This window comes from Alexandromys fortis, unplaced genomic scaffold, assembly GCF_014885135.2.
Source record: "Alexandromys fortis isolate MF-2015 unplaced genomic scaffold, M_Fortis_MF-2015_v1.1 scaffold_302, whole genome shotgun sequence".
In the NCBI taxonomy this organism is placed as follows: domain Eukaryota; kingdom Metazoa; phylum Chordata; class Mammalia; order Rodentia; family Cricetidae; genus Alexandromys; species Alexandromys fortis.
In genome coordinates, this window is record NW_026068267.1 from 66,584 (window position 1) to 86,837 (window position 20,254).

The 20,254-nt window shown below is 42.5% G+C and overlaps 1 protein-coding gene across 1 annotated transcript in view; it reads left to right on the top strand.

Annotated features, from left to right (window-relative positions):
* Positions 1-20,254, top strand: part of Tesk2 (testis associated actin remodelling kinase 2) — a 109,943-nt gene that overhangs the window by 28,638 nt on the left and 61,051 nt on the right. The window contains exon 2 of the mRNA XM_050131883.1: positions 6,408-6,712. Coding sequence (XP_049987840.1) covers positions 6,491-6,712 — 222 coding nt within the window. The 5' untranslated portion in view covers positions 6,408-6,490. The remainder of the gene's footprint in view (positions 1-6,407; positions 6,713-20,254) is intronic.

A 20,254-nucleotide genomic window follows, 5' to 3' on the forward strand; every position in this document is an offset into this window, starting at 1 on the left:
GGTCTAGTAAGGTGAGCATCCACGAAACTGCCTAGGCTCCCACGAAACCAATAGGTCCAGTAGAATCAAAAACCCGTTGCCATTGTTCTTGAGGTCTCAGTAGTCCTCCTTGTCCGCTATGTTCAGCGAGACCAGTTTTGACCCAGGCTTTTTCAGACCCAGGCCAGCTGGCCTTGGTGAGTTCCTGATAGAACATCCCCATTGTCTCAGTGTATGGGTGCACCCCTCGCGGTCCTGAGTTCCTTGCTCGTGCTCTCTCTCCTTCTGCTCCTGATTTGGACCTTGAGATTTCAGTCCGGTGCTCCAATGTGGGTCTCTGTCTCTGTCTCCTTTCATCACCTGATGAAGTTTAATATCCAGGAGGATGCCTATATGATTTTCTTTGGGTTCTCCTTCTTATTTAGCTTCACAAGAGGGTTTTTTAATGTTCCAACTTGAGTTTGGACTATTTCTCTATCACACCAATGCAGTGGGTGAGGGAAGTGCAGCCTGAACCCGGGAAGGGGGGAGCTTTTAAAGGGGAAATGCCATAGTAAGGGGCGTTCATGTCCTGTCATCCTGGGATTGGGTAAGGAGGGCATAGGGCAAGGTAGTCTCTGAAACCATTGGTCAGTTTTGGGGCACGAAAACCCTAACAAAGAGCCATTAATAACTGACAAGGTGTCTTCAGGGGCAGGCTGCCTCCTAGGAACATCTGAACCCCGTTAAGGTTTATGGCCCTGCTCCCTAGCTCCTTAATTGGCTATTTTCAGGGTATCCATTCAAATAGCGCTATCACAGCACATATCTGAGCTGAGATCCCCCCCTCATTATATGGCTTAAGAAGATGCCCCCTCTTTAAAATGGAGTCTGCAAAGTCAGGTCCTCACACCACCATTAACTCCAGTTAGGGGATCCAAAGCCCTGGTCTAACCTTCACAGACACCAGACGTGCAAGTAGTGCACAGACATACATCCAAGCGAAACACTCAAACACATAAAGAAAACATCCTGAAACAAGACAGTTCCATTTTTCCTCCTGTTGAGGACTGCTTGCTTTTGGAATAAATAAGAATCACTGTGGAGTCTGTTAAACTCTCCAGGCCTCCTCCAAAGAGATTCTGATGCTCCAGGTCAAGTAGAAGATGAGAACTATGGGTTTTAGACATCTCTGGTTTTATTTTTGAGGTACAGGCTCTCTCTGTGTAGCTTATAGACTGGCTTCTGCTATAAGGCTTTTTCTTGCTTAATCCTGGGTTTACATGTGTACACCACCATGCCTGGCCTCCTCAGGTATTTCTTTGTTTTTGTGTTTTTGTTTATTTGTGTCTGAGACAGGTGTAGACTTGGATGGCAGTAATTCACTGTATAGACCATGGTGACCTGGCATTTGTTACTGTCTACCTGTCTCCAACCCTGATATATCAGGCTTTGTTTTCCTCTCTGACTCCCTAGCTGATTTTTATTCAAATAACAGACAAAATACACTCCCTCAGTTCGTTGGCTCCATGTCACACTTGGTTAATAAATAGCTTTTACTGGGCAGGTGAGCTGCTTCAGAGGTAAAGGCGCTTGTGGTCAAGCCCAGAAACCTGGGTTTGATTTCTGGGACCCACATGGCAGAGTGAGAGGATTGAGGCCCAGATTCTTCTGACCTCCACATGTGCACTGTGGTACTGCAGTGTCTGCCCCCAGCCCAATAAATAAGAATGTGTCGAACAAAATAGCTTCTCCGAAAACTGAAAAATAAATATCACAGAACACAAAATAAGAAAGCAAAACAAAACCCATTTATTTACTTTTTTTTTTTTTTTTTTTTTTTTTTTTTTTGAGACAGGATCTTACTATGTAGCTCTGGCTGTCCGCTGTCCTGAAACTCACTCTGTAGACTACGCTGTATTCAAACTCATAGAGATCCACCTTCCTCTGCCTCCTGAGTGTGCCACCACTGCCCGGTTTATTCGTTTACTTCTTGTGTTTTCACTTTTTTGTCTGTTTCTCTAGATTTACAATGGATGACTACTTGACGAACACTTCTGGTTGTAAAATTTAATATTTCGTTTTTGTAACCTTAAATTTTTGGTGTGGTACTCTTCTTTTTTTTTCAAGACAGGGTTTCGATACCACTTTTTTTAAAAGTATTTATGTACATTGGTGTTTGACCTGCATGTATGTCTGTGTGAGGGTGTCCAATCCCATGGAACAGGTGTTACAGACATTTGTGACTGCCGTGTGGGTGCTTGGAATCGAACCTGGGTCCTCTGGAAGAGCATCCATTGCTCTTACCCACTGAACCATCTCTTTAGCCCCCTGATACCACTTCTTAGGAGATGTTCAATAAAGGCACATAGATGTTTTTGTTTTTTGGGAATTTGGGTTATTTTTTTTCTCTGGAGACTCTGGTAGAACTAGCATAAGCAAAAAAATTTTTTGAGACAGGGTTTTTCTGTGTAGCTCTGAGTGTCCTGGAGTTTGCTCTGTAGACTAGGTTAACCTCGAACTCAGAGAGATCCTCCTGCCTCTGCTTCCCAAATGCAACACCACCACCAGGCCAATAACTTCATTTTGAAGAAGAAAGGATCTTTTATAAAACCTACAGAATGCGTTAGGCCCCAGTGATTAAAGAGCACAGCACCATGGAGAAGCTGAGTCGGTTCCTTGCCCTCCTACCGAATTCCTTCAGGCTTGTAACTTTTTTTCTCTCGCTTTCCAATATGAATGTAAAAAATGGCCTCGGTCAACAGTTCCTGATTTACACAGATTCTATTGTAGAAGGCACTGGTATGGAGGGAGGGTGGAAATAACCCAGTTCTACATTTTTGGGAAAGCAGCCATGAATAGCATATTGGGTAAAGTTCTGTCTTTTGATTGTGGTAAGAGGCAGCGTTGTGTATAGGGTGCTTCTGTGGGTGCTTCTAGGATTCTCCATGGGTGGAGGTAGACACGGGGTGAGTGGGTTCATCAGGCTTGCGAAAGCATCTCACAAATGTTGCATGTTTCAAGTGAAAAGCAACAATACTGAAAAAGACAAATGAACCCCACCCAATTGCACACATTAAAAAATGGTTTATCTTGTATAGAACCCTTGTAATAAGTTCTCAGAAAAAGTGATCCTGAATCATTATCCCACCTCGCCACCTCCCCCACCCCACCCTCAGGCAGAGTTTCTTTGTGTAGCCTTGGCTGTCCTAGAGCTCCGTAAACCAGGCTGGCCTGGAACTCAAAGGCGGCTGCCTGCCTCTGCTTCTCAAGTGTTGGGATTAAAGGTGTGCACCACCACTGCCCAGAGATCTTTCATTCTTCCTTCTTTCTTTCCCGCCCCCCCTTTCTTTCTTTTCTTTTTGACAGGGTTTCTCTGTGCAACAGTGCTGGCTGCCCTGAAACTTGCTTTGTATACCAAGCTGGCCTTGAACTCACTGAGTTCCACCTGCCTCAGTGAGTGTACCACCACTGCCCAGCATGCTTTTATTCTTAATTATGCATATACCAACCAATAGCCTGCAGGCTTTTATTTTTAAGGCTTTTTTTTTTAAAAGCATTATTTGCGCCAGGCGGTGGTGGCGCGCGCCTTTAATCCCAACACTCGGGAGGCAGAGGCAGGAGGATCTCTGTGAGACCAGCCTAGTCTACAAGAGCTAGTTCCAGGACAGGCTCCAAAACCACAGAGAAACCCTGTCTCGAAAAACCAAAAAAAAAAAAAAAAAAGCATTATTTGCCACATGTATGTGATCATGTGTACCCTTGGAGGTCAGTGTTAGAAATATTTTCTAACATGAGCTCTGTGTGGACACAAAAATCTCTGTCAAGCCGAATTAAAAGATGGGGACTAGACGGGACATTGCCTGTTGACCTTCCGGGGAGTAGTTTAAATAGACTGGAGGAGTGGTCCTGACCTCTTCTGGGGAGGGGTCAAGGTTTGGAGGGCTACTTTGACCCCTTGACCCTCCTCAGGGAGGTGTCAAGGTGCAAGAGGTACAGGGGCGGGGCTCCCAAAGATGGAGGCCAGAGACCAGGATTTACAGTCAGAAGAAGGCATCAGATCCCCTGGAATTGGAGTTCTATAGATGGTTGTGAATCATCAGGTGGGTTCTGGGAACTGAATTTGTAAGCTTGTATCCTCTGCAAAAATAACAAATTCTTTTAACCACACAGCCATTTCTCCAGCCCCTAGAGTCTTGAGTGGTCAATTTTAATCAGCAGTGAATTTTTAGCTCATTTATAAAGCACCTTTTTTTTTTTTCTTTTTGATGGTGCTGAGATTTAAACCCAGGGCTTCACATAAGCCAGGTAAGTGCTCTACTACTGAGCTACAATGCAGCTTGATAATTTATAGACTGTATGTGTTTGTATGTGTATGTGTGTGTGTTAGAGACAGGGTTTCACTGTGCAATCCGTACTGGCCTTGAAATTAAAGAATTCTCATGCCCTGCATTATCTTTGGATAATTTTTCTAATTAATAATAATATGTAAGGCCATGAGGGACATTGGCAGGATCACAGGCTTTGAACCAGTCTTGCACTTTAATTTTCTTTGTCACTTAGTGACAGTATGGTTACCTGATCTCTGTGAAATGATAATAACCCTTATGATGAATGATTTGAGAATCAAATGGCATGCAGTAGATAAAGCTCTCAGACTTAGTGTAATCTCTGCCCCAGATCATGCCTTTGCAGTTGGTTTTCTGCAAAAGGGATGGGTGGCTGAAGAGCGATGGATTGCTGTTGTGTTCTTTTGATTGTAGTCTATGGGGCTGGAGGGATGACTCAATGGATACAGCATGTGTTGTGCTTGCACATGATCTGAGTTTGGTTCCCGGTACTCAGATCGTGGGTCCTAGTTGTCTTAGGTTTCTACTGACCAAAAACGACCTGGGCAGGAAAGGGTTTGTTTCAGTTTACAGTCCTACATCATAGTCTATCACTTAAGAAAGCCAGGACAGGAACTCAATCAGGGCAGGAACCTGAGGCAGGAGCTAATACAGAGGCCGTGGAGGGGTGCTGCTTATTGGCTTGTTCTCCATGACTTTCAGTATGCTTTTTATAGAACCCAGGACCACCTGCCCAGGGATGGGACCACCCACAATAGTCAGTAATTAAGAAAATACCCTATAGACTTGCCAACAGGTACATTTTTTTTTTTAGTTTGAACATATTTTTTTTTATTGAGAATAAGAAAAAAAAAGTTTCCGCCTCCTCCCAGCCTCCCATTTCCCTCCCCCTCCCCCCACTCTTCTCCCCTCCCCCCACTCCTCTCCCCCTCCCTCTCCAATCCAAAGAGCAGTCATGGTTCCCTGCCCTGTGNCCCACTCCTCTCCCCCTCCCTCTCCTATCCAAAGAGCAGTCATGGTTCCCTGCCCTGTGGAAAGTCCAAGGTCCTCCCCCCTCCGTCCATGTCTAGGAAGGTGAACATCCAAACTGGCTAGGCTCCCATCAAGACAGGCCAACAGGTACATTTTTATGGAGGCGTTTTCTCAGTTGAGAGTACCCCTTTTCAAGTGAGTCTAGCATGTATCAAATTGATATAAAACTAGCCAAGACAAGCTAGCCTGGTGGTGGTGCACACCTTTAATCCCAGCACTCAGGAGGCAGAGGCAAGCAAATCTCTGTGAGTTCCAGAACAACCAGAGCAGCTATAAGGAGAAGCCCTGTCTCAAAATACAAAAACAAAACAAGATTTAAAAAAAAAACCCAAAAAACAAAACAACAACTTAGCTAGGACAACAACCATCATAACTCCAGTTTCAGGGGCTCTAAAGCCCTTTTCTGACTATTGTGGGTACCAGGCAGGCACGTCATACACATACATACATGTAGGCAAACACTCATATAGATAAATATTGAAAATAAATTTTTGTTTTGTTTTTTGAGACAGGGTTTATTGTCCAGGCAGCGGTGATGCACGCCTTTAACCCCAGCACTCAGAGGCAGAGGCAGGTGGATCTCTATGAGTTCAAGGCCAGCCTGGTCTACAATAGCTAGTTCCAGGACAGGCTCCAAAGCTACAGAGAAACCCTGTCTCAGAAGAAAAAAAAAAAAGGGAAGGAATGAAAAAGAAAAACCAAACAAACAAAACCCCAAATGCTTATCTGGGCAAGGTGAGATAGGGTTTCTCTGTTTAGCCCTAGCTGTCCTGGAGCCTACTCAAACTCAGAAATCCACCTGCCTCTCCTTCCCAGAGTGCTGGGCTTAGAGATGTGTGCCAACACAGCCTGGCTTAAAAATATTTTTTTTTAAAAAAGGATGTAATCTATGATCTTTATGTACAGCTTGCCTTTGTGTATGTTTTGAAAGAGAAGACACAGAAGCATTATTTAGATCTGGAAATCAGAGGTAGAATGCAAAAGGAAGTAAACATTTTTGCATTGAGTTTTTGTTTTCATATAGTCATCAATGATTTTAGTAAAATAAGTTTTGTATTTTTTCTGTAGTGTCACACTGGAAAAGAAGTAAAACTGAACAAAAAAACTATGAGTGGAGTTCCTCTTTAAAAGAAGAAGTAATTCTTGAGATTATGGATCGGAGCAAGCGGAACTCAATTGCAGGATTTCCCCCACGTGTGGAGCGTCTGGAAGAGTTTGAAGGAGGTGGTGGAGGGGATGGGAACACTATCCAAGTGGGAAGAGTTTCATCATCTTCATATCGTGCAATTATTAGTGCCTTTTCCAGACTGACGAGTTTGGATGACTTCAGCCGAGAAAAAATAGGATCTGGGTTCTTCTCTGAAGTGTTCAAGGTGAGTGGTGATGTCTCATCTTCTTTCCTAGGACTTTCCTGATGGTCAGAACCACTGCAGAGTTAGTAGTTGTTTATGGTGTGTTCTCTGGTTCTTCCTGCTTTTTTAAGATAGGGGTTCCCCATGTAACCCTGACTGGCCTTGAACTCCTAGAGATCCACCTGCCCCCACTTCTGAGTGTTGATTGCAGGTGTGTAGCACCACACTTTCACTGATTCTCCTCTTCAACCTTCTGTGTGCTGGGATTTCATAAACTGTGAACTACCAGGTATGATTTAAGCTACTTTGAGAGATCTCATTCATGTAACTTCTACTTGTTTTGTTTTTTTTTATTGTTACAATGTTGGCAATGAAATCCAGGGTCTTGACCATGCTGGGCAAACATTCTGCCTCTGAACCACCTATAGTCCCCCTTCCCTGTGGGGTACATGAGTATGCAAGCATGTGTGTTCTTGGCTAGCCTCACACTTACTGTATAGACAGGGCTGGCTTTTAACTTACATTGACTCAAATCTGTTAACTAAATGCTGTGGTTAAAGGACTGCACTACCATATCTGACAGTCTCATGTCTTAAAATACTATTTTTGTCTTTCATTGAGCATTTAATTTCAATATAATTAAATATATTTATCTTTCATTTAATTTTATGTGTATGGCTATTTTGCTTGCATCAGATTGCCTGGGTTACAGACAGCTGTGAGCTGCCGTGTGACTGCTGGGAATCAAATCTGACTCCTGGAAGAATAGCAGGTGCTCTTAATTGCTGGGCCATCTTTCTAGCCATAAACTTAGTTTTTAAAAGTTGGGCTCATATGTATTTTGGTTTGAATATGGTTTGTGCCTTCCAAAATGTTTGATAAAGTTTTAATCAAATCCATTGTAAAGTGTTACTTCATCTGTGGTGTTTACAGTATTTCTTTTCTTTGAGGAAGAGTCCTGGGGCGTGAACACGGGTTCTTTTTGTTGTTTTTGTTTTTTCAGGACAGGATTTCTCTGTGTTTATAGCTCTGGTTTTCCTGGAACTCAATTTGTAGGGCAGGGTGGCCTCAAACTCACAGTAATCTTCCTGGATGTGGATCCAAGGGGGCAGAGGCAGGTGAATCTCTGTGAGTTCCAGGCCACCCTGGTCTAACAGTTCTAGGACAGCCAAGGTTACACAGAGAAACCCTGTCTCAAAAACAAACAAACAATAAAAAACCCAAAAACTCCTGTTTTGTTAAGAATGCTTTTTTTTTAAGATTTATTTATTATGTATACAATATTATGCCTCCATGTAAGCCCACATACCAGAAGAGGGCGCCAGATCTCATTACAGATGGTTGTGAGACACCATGTGGGTGCTGGGAATTGAACTCACGACCTCTGGAAGAGCAGCCAGTGCTCTTAACCACTGAGCCATCTCTCCAGCCCCAAACATTTTTATTAATTTTTTAATTTATTTTGTATACAATATTTTGTCTGCTTGTATGCCTGCAGACAAGAAGAGGGCACCAGACTTCATTACAGATAGCTGTGAGCCACCATGTGGTTGCTGGGAATTGAACTCAGGACCTTTGGAAGAGTAGGCAATGCTCTTAACCGCTGAGCCTTCTCTCTAGCCCTAAGAATGCTTTTTATTAAGAAAGGATTGGTGGATAAGAATAAAGAATATTGAAATAAAATGTTTGAAAATACAAAAATGAAACCCATCACTGAGTATGTAGGCATAGACAGAGGCTGTAAAACAGCAAGGATGGAAGTTGGAGCTAGGGATGCATCTCAGTGATAGAGTGCTTGTTTAGTATGTACATGGTCTTGGCTTTGATTTCCAGTATCAGTGAAAAATCAAATGAATATTGGAATTTTTCCAACTGCCTTTTCAGAGTCTGGGGTGTAGTAATTAATTTTATGCCCTATCAACCCATCACCTGGGTCATGAGCTATCAGATAATTGGTCAGATATTACTCTGGATGTGTTAGAGTGTATTTTAAATTGAATTAATGGACTGAGTTAGGTAGAGTAGCCCTCTTAATATGGATAACCTTCAACCAATCAAGCCTCAACCCTTTGGCAAGAGAGAAGTTCCTGCCTGAGTGATGAGCTGAGATATATGTCTTTTCCTGGCTTTGGACTGGAGATGAAAATGGAGCTCTTCCAGGCTTTGAGCCTATAGCTGTTTGATGAAAAACACTATTTTAAGCAAGAAACACAGAGTAAGGACCCATAGGGGCTCAAATCATGAAAACTCTCACCGTTTATTTTTACCTTGCTTCTTAGTTTTCTATGTCCTGGTTTCTTGTATTTGTTTGTTTACTCTGGAGGAGGTAACTACTGGGGGGGGGGGATGGTATCCTGGGAGGGTATGTCTTCAGGGAGCCAAGGTCTTCATACTTAGGCTCCAGTTCCTGATTGTCATTGCTCAGGCTGGCCTCATTCTTGCTAAGTAGCCATGGATGAGTTTGAACTCTTGATCCTCTTGCCTCTACTTCCCCAGGGGTGGGATTACAAAATTGAGCCGCCAAACCTGGCTCATTTTTTTATATGCAATCATTTATGAGGCATTTATTCATTATTTATGTATACTTGAAAGAAGTATTGTATACAGTGTTTTCTGTTCTCTGTTAACAAGATTATGAAAAGAGGATCTAAAATATTTATGAATCAAAACACAGCTGGGTTACACATGAAATATAATAAACACTAAATTTATATACAGCTGTGCTTTAATAACAGAGATGGTTTTAACTCATGTTTTTATTATAAAAACAATTTAGCTCATTTCACGAAGAAACAAACCAGTGTTAGGTTATGAAAACCCAAGTCTGTTATTTTTAGTCTGTCTTAGTTTTTTTTTTTTTTTTAGTTCCCTAATTTCTCATTTTCTGTGCCTGAGTGTTGAAGAGCTAACAACTTGAGGGATGTCAGCAGTAGATAGGTTAGAGGACCATCAGTTCTTAATAGACACTAAAAGGAAACATCTTTCAGGTAGCTGCTGCCCCCTGGGAATCCATCAGTGTGAGCAGCAAGCGTGGATGTTACAGCATGGTTGGTCAAGTAGGAGTGTGGTGAATACCCAAAGACCACAGTGATGACGTTGCGTGCAGTGTTAATTTATTTTTGATGGCTGCTTTGTGCTACAGTGGCCAGGCTGAGCAGCTACTGGAGACCACAAGGCCTCAGACCCCTATTGTTATAATTGCTGTCTGACCCCAAACAGAAAGTTTGCCAACGCATGATCTGATAGCTGTTATGTATGGCTGAATGGAACTTAGAGTTTAGTTTTGATTGTAAAGTACTAATGAGTATAGAACTTTAAAGGTCAGGGTAAATGAAACATCAGTGACCACGAAAAGAAGTATTTGACTTCAGATACAAGCTACACAGGCAGCTTAATGACCTTCAGTTGCCCTAGGGAGAAGGAACAGGAAAAAGGGAGGGCAGGTGGTGGCCAGCTCTGCTGTCACGCGCCTTCATCTCCGCCCAGCACTCAGGAGGCAGAGGCAGGTGGATCCTGAAGAGTGTAGACTTATGTGTGTTAATTTAAGATCCTGCAGACATCCTTAACAATAGGCCTTCCTTAGTTTGTCACCTGCTTAGGTTAGACTGTCCTTTGTTTAGCTCTGAAGTCTGCTCTACAGAAGTAACTGGCTCTCCAAAAGTACTGAATATCTCAGACTGCGGACTTATACCTTCTCTGCTTCCCCGTGTTTGTTTCTGTCTCATCAGTATCTAGCACAGCTCTGTCACCTAGAGAAAACCCATTAGGTGTTTGTTACATGAGAGAAGAAACTTATGTATACATTTATTTGTGTGTGTGTGTGTGTGTGTGTGTGTGTGTACAGTTACACAATAGAGAATCTAGAGATTCACTGTCTGGATTTGAATTTCAACTGCCACTATAAATGTTCTAACATTGGTCAAATAATTTGACTCTGCTTCCATTTCTTTATCTGTAAAAGTGGAAATTTGAAATAGTACTTATGTCAGATGGCTCAGCCAGCAAAGAGGCTTGCCCCCGATTCTGGCAGCCTGAGTTTCACTTCTGGGATTTCCATGATGAAAGGAGAGAATCAGCTCCTGAAAATTGTCCTCTAATATGCACACATGGGCTGTGGCTGCCCCTCCAGTAAATACATAAATGTAATTTTAAAAAATTAAAAAGCAAAAGAACTAATACTTATGAAGTTGAAGATATGCTAAGGTAAAATATGTAAAGGACTTATAATAATGTCTGTATATAACAGCCTATTTAAGAGTTGCTTGTTGATTCTTTCATATACCTAAGAGCTATTCAGTTCTTCGTGCTAGATACCAAGTTAACTTTTATACATTATCTTGTTTAATATTTACAAAAATCATAAGTATTATACTTCCATTTATTTAAAAAATATTTTTGTGTGTGTATGTGTGTGTGTAAGTGTGAGTGTGTACCACACGTGTGGATACCCTAAGGAGGACAGGAAAGTGTGTCAGATCCCCTGGAGCTGGAGTTATGGGCAGTTAGTTGTAAACGACCTGACATGGATGCTGGGATCAAAATTGTTTAGCCACTGAGACGTATCTCCAGCCCCCACACTTCCATTTTTAATGAAGAAACTGAGGTTCAAAGATGTTTACTGTCTTGTCAGGTACTTGCTGAAACTAGAGTTTGAATCCCTGGGTGTGGGAAGATGCTCAGTGGGAAAATACTTGGTATGCCAACATGACGGCCTGAGCTGAGTTTGGATCACTAGAACCCACATGAAAAGCTGGGCATGGTGGCCACACCTGTTTCTCCAACTCTTAGGAGTAGAAACAGGAGGATCCAGGGGGGCTTGTTGGTTAACCAGTCTACCCCAAAAGACAAGCTTCAGGTTCAGCGGCAATCCCTGTCTTAAGAAATCGGGTGGAGCCTGGTGGTGGTGGCGCATGCCTTTAATCCCAGCACTTGGGAAGCAGAGGCAGGCAGATTTCTATGAGTTTGAGGCCAACCTAATCTACAAAGTGAGTGTAGGTCAGTCAGGGCTACACAGAGAAATTCTGTCTTGAAAAACAAACAAACAAAATCCCACAATAACAACACCCCCCCCCCACACACACACACAAAGGAAAGAAATAAGATGGAAGAGCTGGAGAGATGTTTCAGTGGTTAAGAGCACTTACTCCTTTTGCAGAATACCTGGGTTTGGTTCCCAGCACCTACATGGTGGTTTACAGCCATCTGTAACTCCAGTTCCAGAGGATCCAGTATCATCTTCTGGCCTCCACAGGCACTAGGCATGCACACAGTGCACATATATACGTGTAAGACAAACATTCACACACATAAAATAAATCTTAAAATAAGTAGAGAAACAGTTGGAATTCTGACCTTCATGTGCATATATCTTCATAACATGAGCATGCACACACACACACACACACATACACACACACACACTGTCTCTCTGCTCCTTGATATTAAGAAAGAATTCTGATTTTTTTTCTGTTAGTATTTTTCTAGACTGGCAATTCAAATGCCAACTTGAAAGGAGCAGTAAACTTGCAAGCTAAAAGAACCCAGTGCAACCATCTGGTCCTGAAATACTCATTTATTCATGTTTCTGGTTATGCATTTATTATTTAACACTTATAGCTTGTCATGCAACCTCTGTAGCATTCTCAACAGTTGTGGTTTAAAGAAAGCAAGGAAACATTTTAGCACGCAAATATTCTTCTATGATTTTTTTTTTTTTGTGGTTGGGAAGGTGGTTTTATTTGAAGGTGTGTGGGCTTTGTGCATACTAATATGCTTTCTACCACTGGAGATACACCCTTAGCCGGAGGATAAGTTTTTATATTCTCTGGTAGCTTTGTCTCATAATTTAGATACCAGGTTTCAAAATGCTGGTACTGGACCTAAGATGTAGGTTGGTAACATGCTTGCCTACTATTTATAAGGTTCCAACCCAAACACCCATAAAGGGGTATAATGTATGCCTATAATCTTAGCACTTGGGGGGGTAATGGCAGAAGGATTAGAAAGTTAAGGTCATTCTTTGTTGAAATAAGAGCAGCGGGGCTGCGTCCCCAACACCCCGGCCGCTTGGCTAGCTCATGCCCGAAATAACAACACACAAACTGTATTCATTTAAAGAACAGCTTGGCCCATGAACTCTAGCCCTTACAGACTAATTCTCGCACCTGGTCTAGCCCATTTCTAATGATGTGTGTAAGCACCCCAAGGTGCGCTTACCGGAAAGATTCTAGCCTAAGTCCATCGTGGGTTGCAGCTGCCTGGGAGAGCTGAGCATGGCGTCTCTGCTCCAGCAGAGCTGTCGGGTCTCTCCGGGAGCAGAGCAGAGTCTGACCTCACTTCCTCTTCCGCCCAGAATTCTATTCTGTTTACTCCTCCCATCTATGTTCCAAGCTGAGGCCAAGCAGTTGGTTTATTATAACTTAACCAATGAAATCAACAGATTGATATATGACACTCCCACATCACTTCCCCTTTTTCTGTTTAAAAAAAAAAAAAAAAAAAAGAAGGCTTTAACTTAACATCCAAAGCTCTAGAAATGACAGAGACATCTCGCTGCCTGGACAGTCACCCAAAGTTCCTCTGTACCGTTGGGGCATCCATCTTCGGCCTACAGGCCCATAGTTTCCAGCAGACATTTCCACAATGCAGGAAATTTCAAAGGCAGTCACTATCTGCTTGTCCTGAAGAATGTCTTGCAGACTCTTTCATGAAGCAGGAACCCCGAAAGATCATCTCACCTTTAGGCAAGTTCAGCAGTCCTCTCTCTGCGGGTTCTCTGTGTCCAGTTTATGCAATAGTCCAGGCAAGAGCAGTTTCTTGCCAAATGGCTATCAAACTCCATAAGGATCCTCTTCGATGCCCATCTTCCTCTTGAAGTAGATTGGTGATGCCAGGAGCAGAGTGTCTCATTGTCATGAGAAGTCCTAAGTTATTAAAACATTTAAAATGCCATATTCTATAATCTTTGAAAAATATGAAGAATGCCTATCTAAAATATATGTATGCACATCTAGAAAATCTTAACTAACATGACTACAAACTTAACTATTATTAATGATTATTCATTAACAACTTATATTTCCTAATTATACATTACATTTTAAAATGAACTACACAACACAATACCTTAATCAAGATCAAAAATGCATATAACAAAATTGACCTTAAAATCCATACCAATGCAAATTATTCATATCTATATCATATCCCCCTTTAAATGTAAAAGAACATTTGTAAACAATATTTGGGAACATGGGCGTAGTTTTTTCTCTCCAAACTGCTTCCTGCTGAATGGGGGCGCTGTTAATTAGGTCTTTTGTGGTATAACCTGTGTGCTAGTTTCATCTCAGTTGGAAGTTGAGCGAAGCAATTTTTTGAAGGTATTCACAGCAACCGTTCAGGAGGGCGTGGTCCATCATACCATATCGGAATAGAAGAAATGAACAGGGTCTCATCCTCTGTGAAAACAAAATAAGAAACTCCTTTTGAAAGCATCACGTCCTTAGATCCAAATATCAAAGCCAAGGCATTAAAATCTCTACGTTGGATTAGTTCAGCAGCATTTATAAACAAATATCTTTTAGCATCTGTTGCTCCTTCCTCAGCATTCAAACAATTCAAAGAGAGCATAATAGCATACAGTATCAAGATTCTCTGTGTATTTTCCATCTTTGTGAGCTTTATTTTAACCTCTATTAAGTTTATTTTTACTTTCATTTTATATTCTCTGTATCTCTGTCCTGGAATAACTCTGTAGACCAGGCTGTCCTTGAACTCTCAGAGATCTGCCTGTCTCTGCCTCCCAGGCATTGGGATTAAAGGTGTTTGCTACCACACCTTGAACTCACAGAGATCTGTTTGTCTCTGCCTTCTAGGCACTGGGATTAAAGGCGTGTACTACCACACACAACTTCTCTTTTTCTTACTTTTTTTTAAGAACTTTTAACTTTTAGCTTGCATATATTTTTAACACACTGTAAATCATTTAAACATTTTCTTTATCTTTGAATCTCTTTACTGTATCTCTCTCTGTTTTTCTGACCACAGGAGCCTTTAAATTACTGAGCAATATGAGTAGGATTAAAGCCGTGGCTTTGCCAGCTAGATCCAGTCCATTCCTTAGCTTTCCAGCCTCATGGCGGAGATACAGGCTGTAGCCGCGTTTATAGGCACAATTCTATGGCGTTTCAAGGTCCCTGCCAGCAAGCGAGCTACAACAGACAACAGTCAAGTCCTCTCTCTGTAGCCGGCCCTCCTGCCTCAGTCAGAGTTTGCCCTGGCAGGACGGCCCAGAAAGCCGGCATTTTTAAACAGCACAACTTTTTTCCTGCTACGGCTGAAAACCGAAAAGCATGCGTTCAGCTTTTCACCAACACCGTTTAAGTGTTTCGTGGCAGGACCTCTTAATGAGCTGCAGGGTTTTGCAGCTGAAGCTGAGTCAGGAAGCCTCTCTTAGATGAGAGCACTTGCTTGCCTCTAGCAAGCGAAGCAGACCCGAAAAATTGTTGCTACCAAGAAAACAAACATGCTTTACTCTTTCCCAAGCTTTCTCAGGCTGTTTGTGGATTCAGTTGGCCACACGTTTGGGCGCCATCTGTTGAAATAGGAGCGGCGGGGCTGCGTCCCCAACACCCCGGCCGCTTGGCTAGCTCATGCCCGAAATAACAACACACAAACTGTATTCATTTAAAGAACTGCTTGGCCCATGAACTCTAGCCCTTACAGGCTAATTCTCGCACCTGGACTAGCCCATTTCTAATGATGTGTGTAAGCACCCCAAGGTGCGCTTACCGGGAAGATTCTAGCCTTCGTCCATCCTGGGAGAGTGTAGCATGGCAAGCATGGCGTCTCTGCTCCAGAGCAGAGCTGTCGGGTCTCTCCGGGAGCAGAGCAGAGTCTGACCTCACTTCCTCTTCCGCCCAGAATTCTATTCTGTTTCCTCCTCCCATCTATGCTCTAAGCTAAGCCAAGCAGTTTCTTTATTGCTCAGCCAATGAAATCAACAGATTGATATATGACACTCCCACATCAATTCTTTGCTATATAATAAGTTTGAAGCTAGTCTGGGCTACCCGGCTTTTTTTTTTTTTTTTTAGGTAGCCTTGGCTGCCCTGGAACTCACTGTGTAGACCAGGCTGGCCTGGAACTCACAGAGATACTCCTGCCTCTGCCTCCTGAGTGCCCAACTGATTACTTTTTTAAAAATTTAAAAAAATTTTTTTCTTTACTTTTTTGAGTTCTTTGTGTACTCTAGATATTAACCATCCATCAGATGTATATCTAGCGAATATTTTCAGTTAACTGTTTCCTTTGCTGTAGAGCATCTGTAAATTTCTCATGGTCCCATCTGTCTATTGCTGGTCTTATTTCTGGATGGAGTCCTGTTTAGAAAGTTTCACCTATTAGACATTTCAGACAGACCACATTCTGAAGTTTTTTGTGATGTGCATGACAAGGTGGGCATACCAGGGCTCTTTGAGGAACCAAGCAAAGGTGGCCAGAGATATCTCCAAATCCCAGAATCTCCTTGAGCAATACAGGTATGTGTCTTAGCTTGTCTGCCTCCTCATATCCAACCAAGCACCTCAGAATTGAACTGCCTCAAGTAGCCAGAGAATAAGTAACCCTGAAAATCCAGTAAGAACAAGTGTAGAAAACCGTACTATTATTCTGCAGTAAAGCAGTGGTGTTTATCAGTTACCTGTGGAAGTGAAAATGTTTTGAGTGTGAGAAACAGTTGAGGAAGAGCATTAAGGTTGATCGATCTATCCTTGCTGTGACCAAACACCAGGTAGAAGCAGCCTAAGAGAGGAAGGCCTTATTTCCCTAATAGTTTCTGAACATTAGTACTGTTGTCTGTGCTGTACTGATCTGGGCTTGTGCTAAGGCAGAACCTCAAGGGGTAGGTGTGTGTGGGAAGCTTCTTTATCTTGTAACCTACAGGAGAAAGGCAGGAAGGGGCCAGGGACAAGGTGCCTCAGAGGAACCAACCTTAGCCACCTACTTCCTCCAGCTAGATCTACCTCCTGAGATTTCTAGAACCTTCTCACAATAACACCAGCTTAGGAGCAAGCCCTCACACAGGGACCACTGGGGAGAAACAGTTCATATTCGAACTAAGAGTATGGACAAGAGAACTGAAGCAACAGGATTGAGCCTTTGGAAGTTCCTTTATTTGGGAGAAGAAGGAGAAGAAATTTGCAAGAGAGGGCTGGGCAGATGGCCCAGTGGGTAAAGTGCTTGCCAGGAGAGTGTGAGAACTGAGTTTGGATTCCCAGAAGCCACAGAAAACCAGATGTTAGTGCGTAATCACAGTGCTTCTGCAATGAGATGGGAGGAGGTGAGAGGAAATCCTCCCAGCTGTTGGGCCAGCTAGCCTGATGCATACACATAAAGATTTGTTTTTGTTTTGTATATATATGTTTTGTGAGACTGGGTCTCACTATATAGTCATGACTGGCTTGGAACTCACTATGTAGACCAGTTTGACCTCAAACTCATAGAGATCCACTTGCCTCTGCCTTTCATGTACTAGGTTTAAATGTGTGTGCCACCACACCTGGCCACACAAAGATTTAAAAAAAAAAATGAAGTAACATGACATACAAGTAGAAATCAGAAATAGGTTCTTTATTCTTTAGGAAGTTGCCAGGTCTACCATAAATTTCAGTGAGCTTGCGGTATTTTAAAAATTTTTTCCTTGGGGCTGGAGAGATGGCTCAGTGGTTAAGAGCATTGACTGTTCCAAAGGTCCTGAGTTCAATTCCCAGCAACCACATGGTGGCTCACAACCATCTGTAATGAGGTCTGATGCCCTCTTCTGGCCTACGGGCAGGATACTGTGTAAATAAATAAATAAATCTTTAAAAAAATTTTTTTCTTTTTAAAAATGAGTGTCTGTGTGTGTGTGTACGCGCGTGTGCACACACGCACATGTGCACGCACACATGCCGTGGCACACATTTAGAGGTCAGAAAATAACTTTCAAGAGTTGGTTCTGTATGAGTTCCAGGGATCAAATTCAAGTGGTCAGACTTGACAGACGTGCCTGGCCTGTGATGGTCAGTCTTTATGGTCAACTTAAGAAGATTTAGAATCAGCTTGAAAATACAAACCTCTGAGTGTCTGTGAGGTATTTCCTGAGTGATTTAGATGAGGAGGGAAAGTTCACTTTGAAATGTGGGCAATACCATCCCGTGGGCTGAATAAAAAGGATAAAGTGAGCTCAGCCAGAGCATCCCTCCCTGCACCTCTCCCTCCTGACTGTAGATGCCATGGACCTTAGAAATGGTCTTGTTCTATACTGGCTAGTTTTTGTCAGCTTGACCCAAGCTAGAGTCATCTGGAAAAAAGGAACCTCAATTGAGAAAATGCTCCATCAGATTGGTTGTTAGGGAAGTCTGTGGGGCATTTTTTTGATTAATGACTGATGTGGGAGCCCACTGGGGATGCCATCCGTAGGCAGGTGGTCCTGAGTTGTGTAAGAAAGCAGACTGAGTGGGCCAGGAGGAGTAAGCCAGTAAGCAGTATTCCTCCATGACCTCTATGTCAGTTCCTGCTTCAGCACCTGCCCTGACTTCCTGTCATGCTGAACTCCAATTGTAGCTAAAATAAGCCTTATTCTCTGGGGGGGGGGGAGGGGGGTTTGAACCACAATGGCCTCCATAGGCTCAGATATTTAAATATATTGTTACCAGTTAGTGAAACTGTGAAGTATTAGGAAGTGTGGCCTTGTTTTGTTTTGTTTTGTTTTTTTAATAATTAGGAAATCTATAGACATTAAAGTTTTTTGAAGATTATTTATTATGTACACAGCGTCTGTCTGCATGTATGTTTACAGGCCAGAAGAAGGCACCAGATCTCATTATAGATGGTTGTGAGCCACAATGTGGTTGCTGGGAATTGAACTCAGGACCTCTGAAAGAACAGTCAGTGTTCTTAAACCTCTGACTCATCTCTCCAGCCCCAAGTGTTGCCATTGTTGAGGTGTGGGCCAGGCCCAGTCTGTCTGTCTCTCTTTCTGCCTCCCTCCCTCCCTGCTGGTCAGTTGTAAAGCAGAGCTCTCAGCTACTGCCCCAGCACTGTGCCTGTCTGCTTTGTGCCCCATGGTCATGGACTAAACAAGCCGCAGTTAAATGCTTTGTTTTGTAAGAGTTGCCTTGGTTATGGTGTCTCTTCACAGCAATAGAGCACTGATTAAGATACTCCGCAAGTTGCTTTTGGACATGGTCTTTATCACAGCAAAAAAGAATTGATTTTGGCTTAATAGTTCTTGAGTCTATCATGGTTGGGAGGCATGGGAGCAAGCAGCAAGCATGGTGGCAGGATCAGAAAGCTAAGTGCTCACTTCTTCAACCACAAGCATGAAGCAGAGAGGGCAAACTCAAATGGCAGGAGGCTTTAAACTCTCAACTGTGACGCGCCTCCTAATCTTGCCTAAACAGCACTATAGACTGTAGATCAAGTGTTGAAATACTTGAGTCTCTGGGCAATATTTATTCTCTTTCAAACCACTGTGGAAGGGTAGACAGCGATCAGAGGTAATAAATATTTTACTTGAAAATTTTAAAATCTGGATGAATTTTTAAAAACGATTTGTTTATTTATTGTGTATACTATAGTCTGCCTACATGTTTGAATGCAGGCCAGAAGAGGGCAGCAGACCTCATTACAGATGATTTTGAGCCACCATGTGGTTCCTGGGACTTGAACTCAGGACCTTTGGAAGAGCAACGCCAGTGCTCTTAACCTCTGAGCCATCTCTCCAGCCCCTACTTAAATTTTTTTTTTTTTGCTTGTCTGGTTTTAGATCCAATTGTTATACGTATGAATGTTTTGCCTACAAGTGTGTATGTTACCACATGTATGCCTGTTGCCTTTGCCTGAGGGAGTCAGATCCTTTGGAACTAAGTTTTTCTTGATCAGAGTCATTTGACATTTTTATTTAATTTTTTGTTTTTACTAATAATTCTCTCCTAAAATTAGTTTTTGGCTTGTTGGATAGTTTTATGAACTCTGTGAATGGTTTATTTCCTGCTTCATAATTCTGACTTTGTCTTTATACTTATTTTGGGTTATTCTGTATTTTCTTAGTGTTTGAAGGTGACCTTTAACTCATTTTGTTGCTCTTTTTGACATAGGGTTTTATTTTTTTTTAAATATTTATTTGTTTATTATGTATACAATATTCTGTCTGTGTGTGTGCCTGAAGGCCAGAAGAGGGCGCCAGACCTCTTTACAGATGGTTGTGAGCCACCATGTGGTTGCTGGGAATTGAACTCAGGACCTTTGGAAGAGCAGGCAATGCTCTTAACCACTGAGCCATCTCTCCAGCCCCTGACATAGGGTTTTATATAGCCCAGACTAGCCTCAAAATCCTGGAAGTTTTTCTCTTCCTGCTCCCTCCTCCTTAGTCCAGGATTATAGGCATGCACTGCCATACTGTGTGTGTGTGTACTTGTGTGTAGAGGGCAAAGGTCATGTTAGGTGTCTTCAGTTACTCTGTACCTTATTGTTTGAGACAGCACCTCTCTCTCTCTCTCTCTCTCTCTCTCTCTCTCTCTC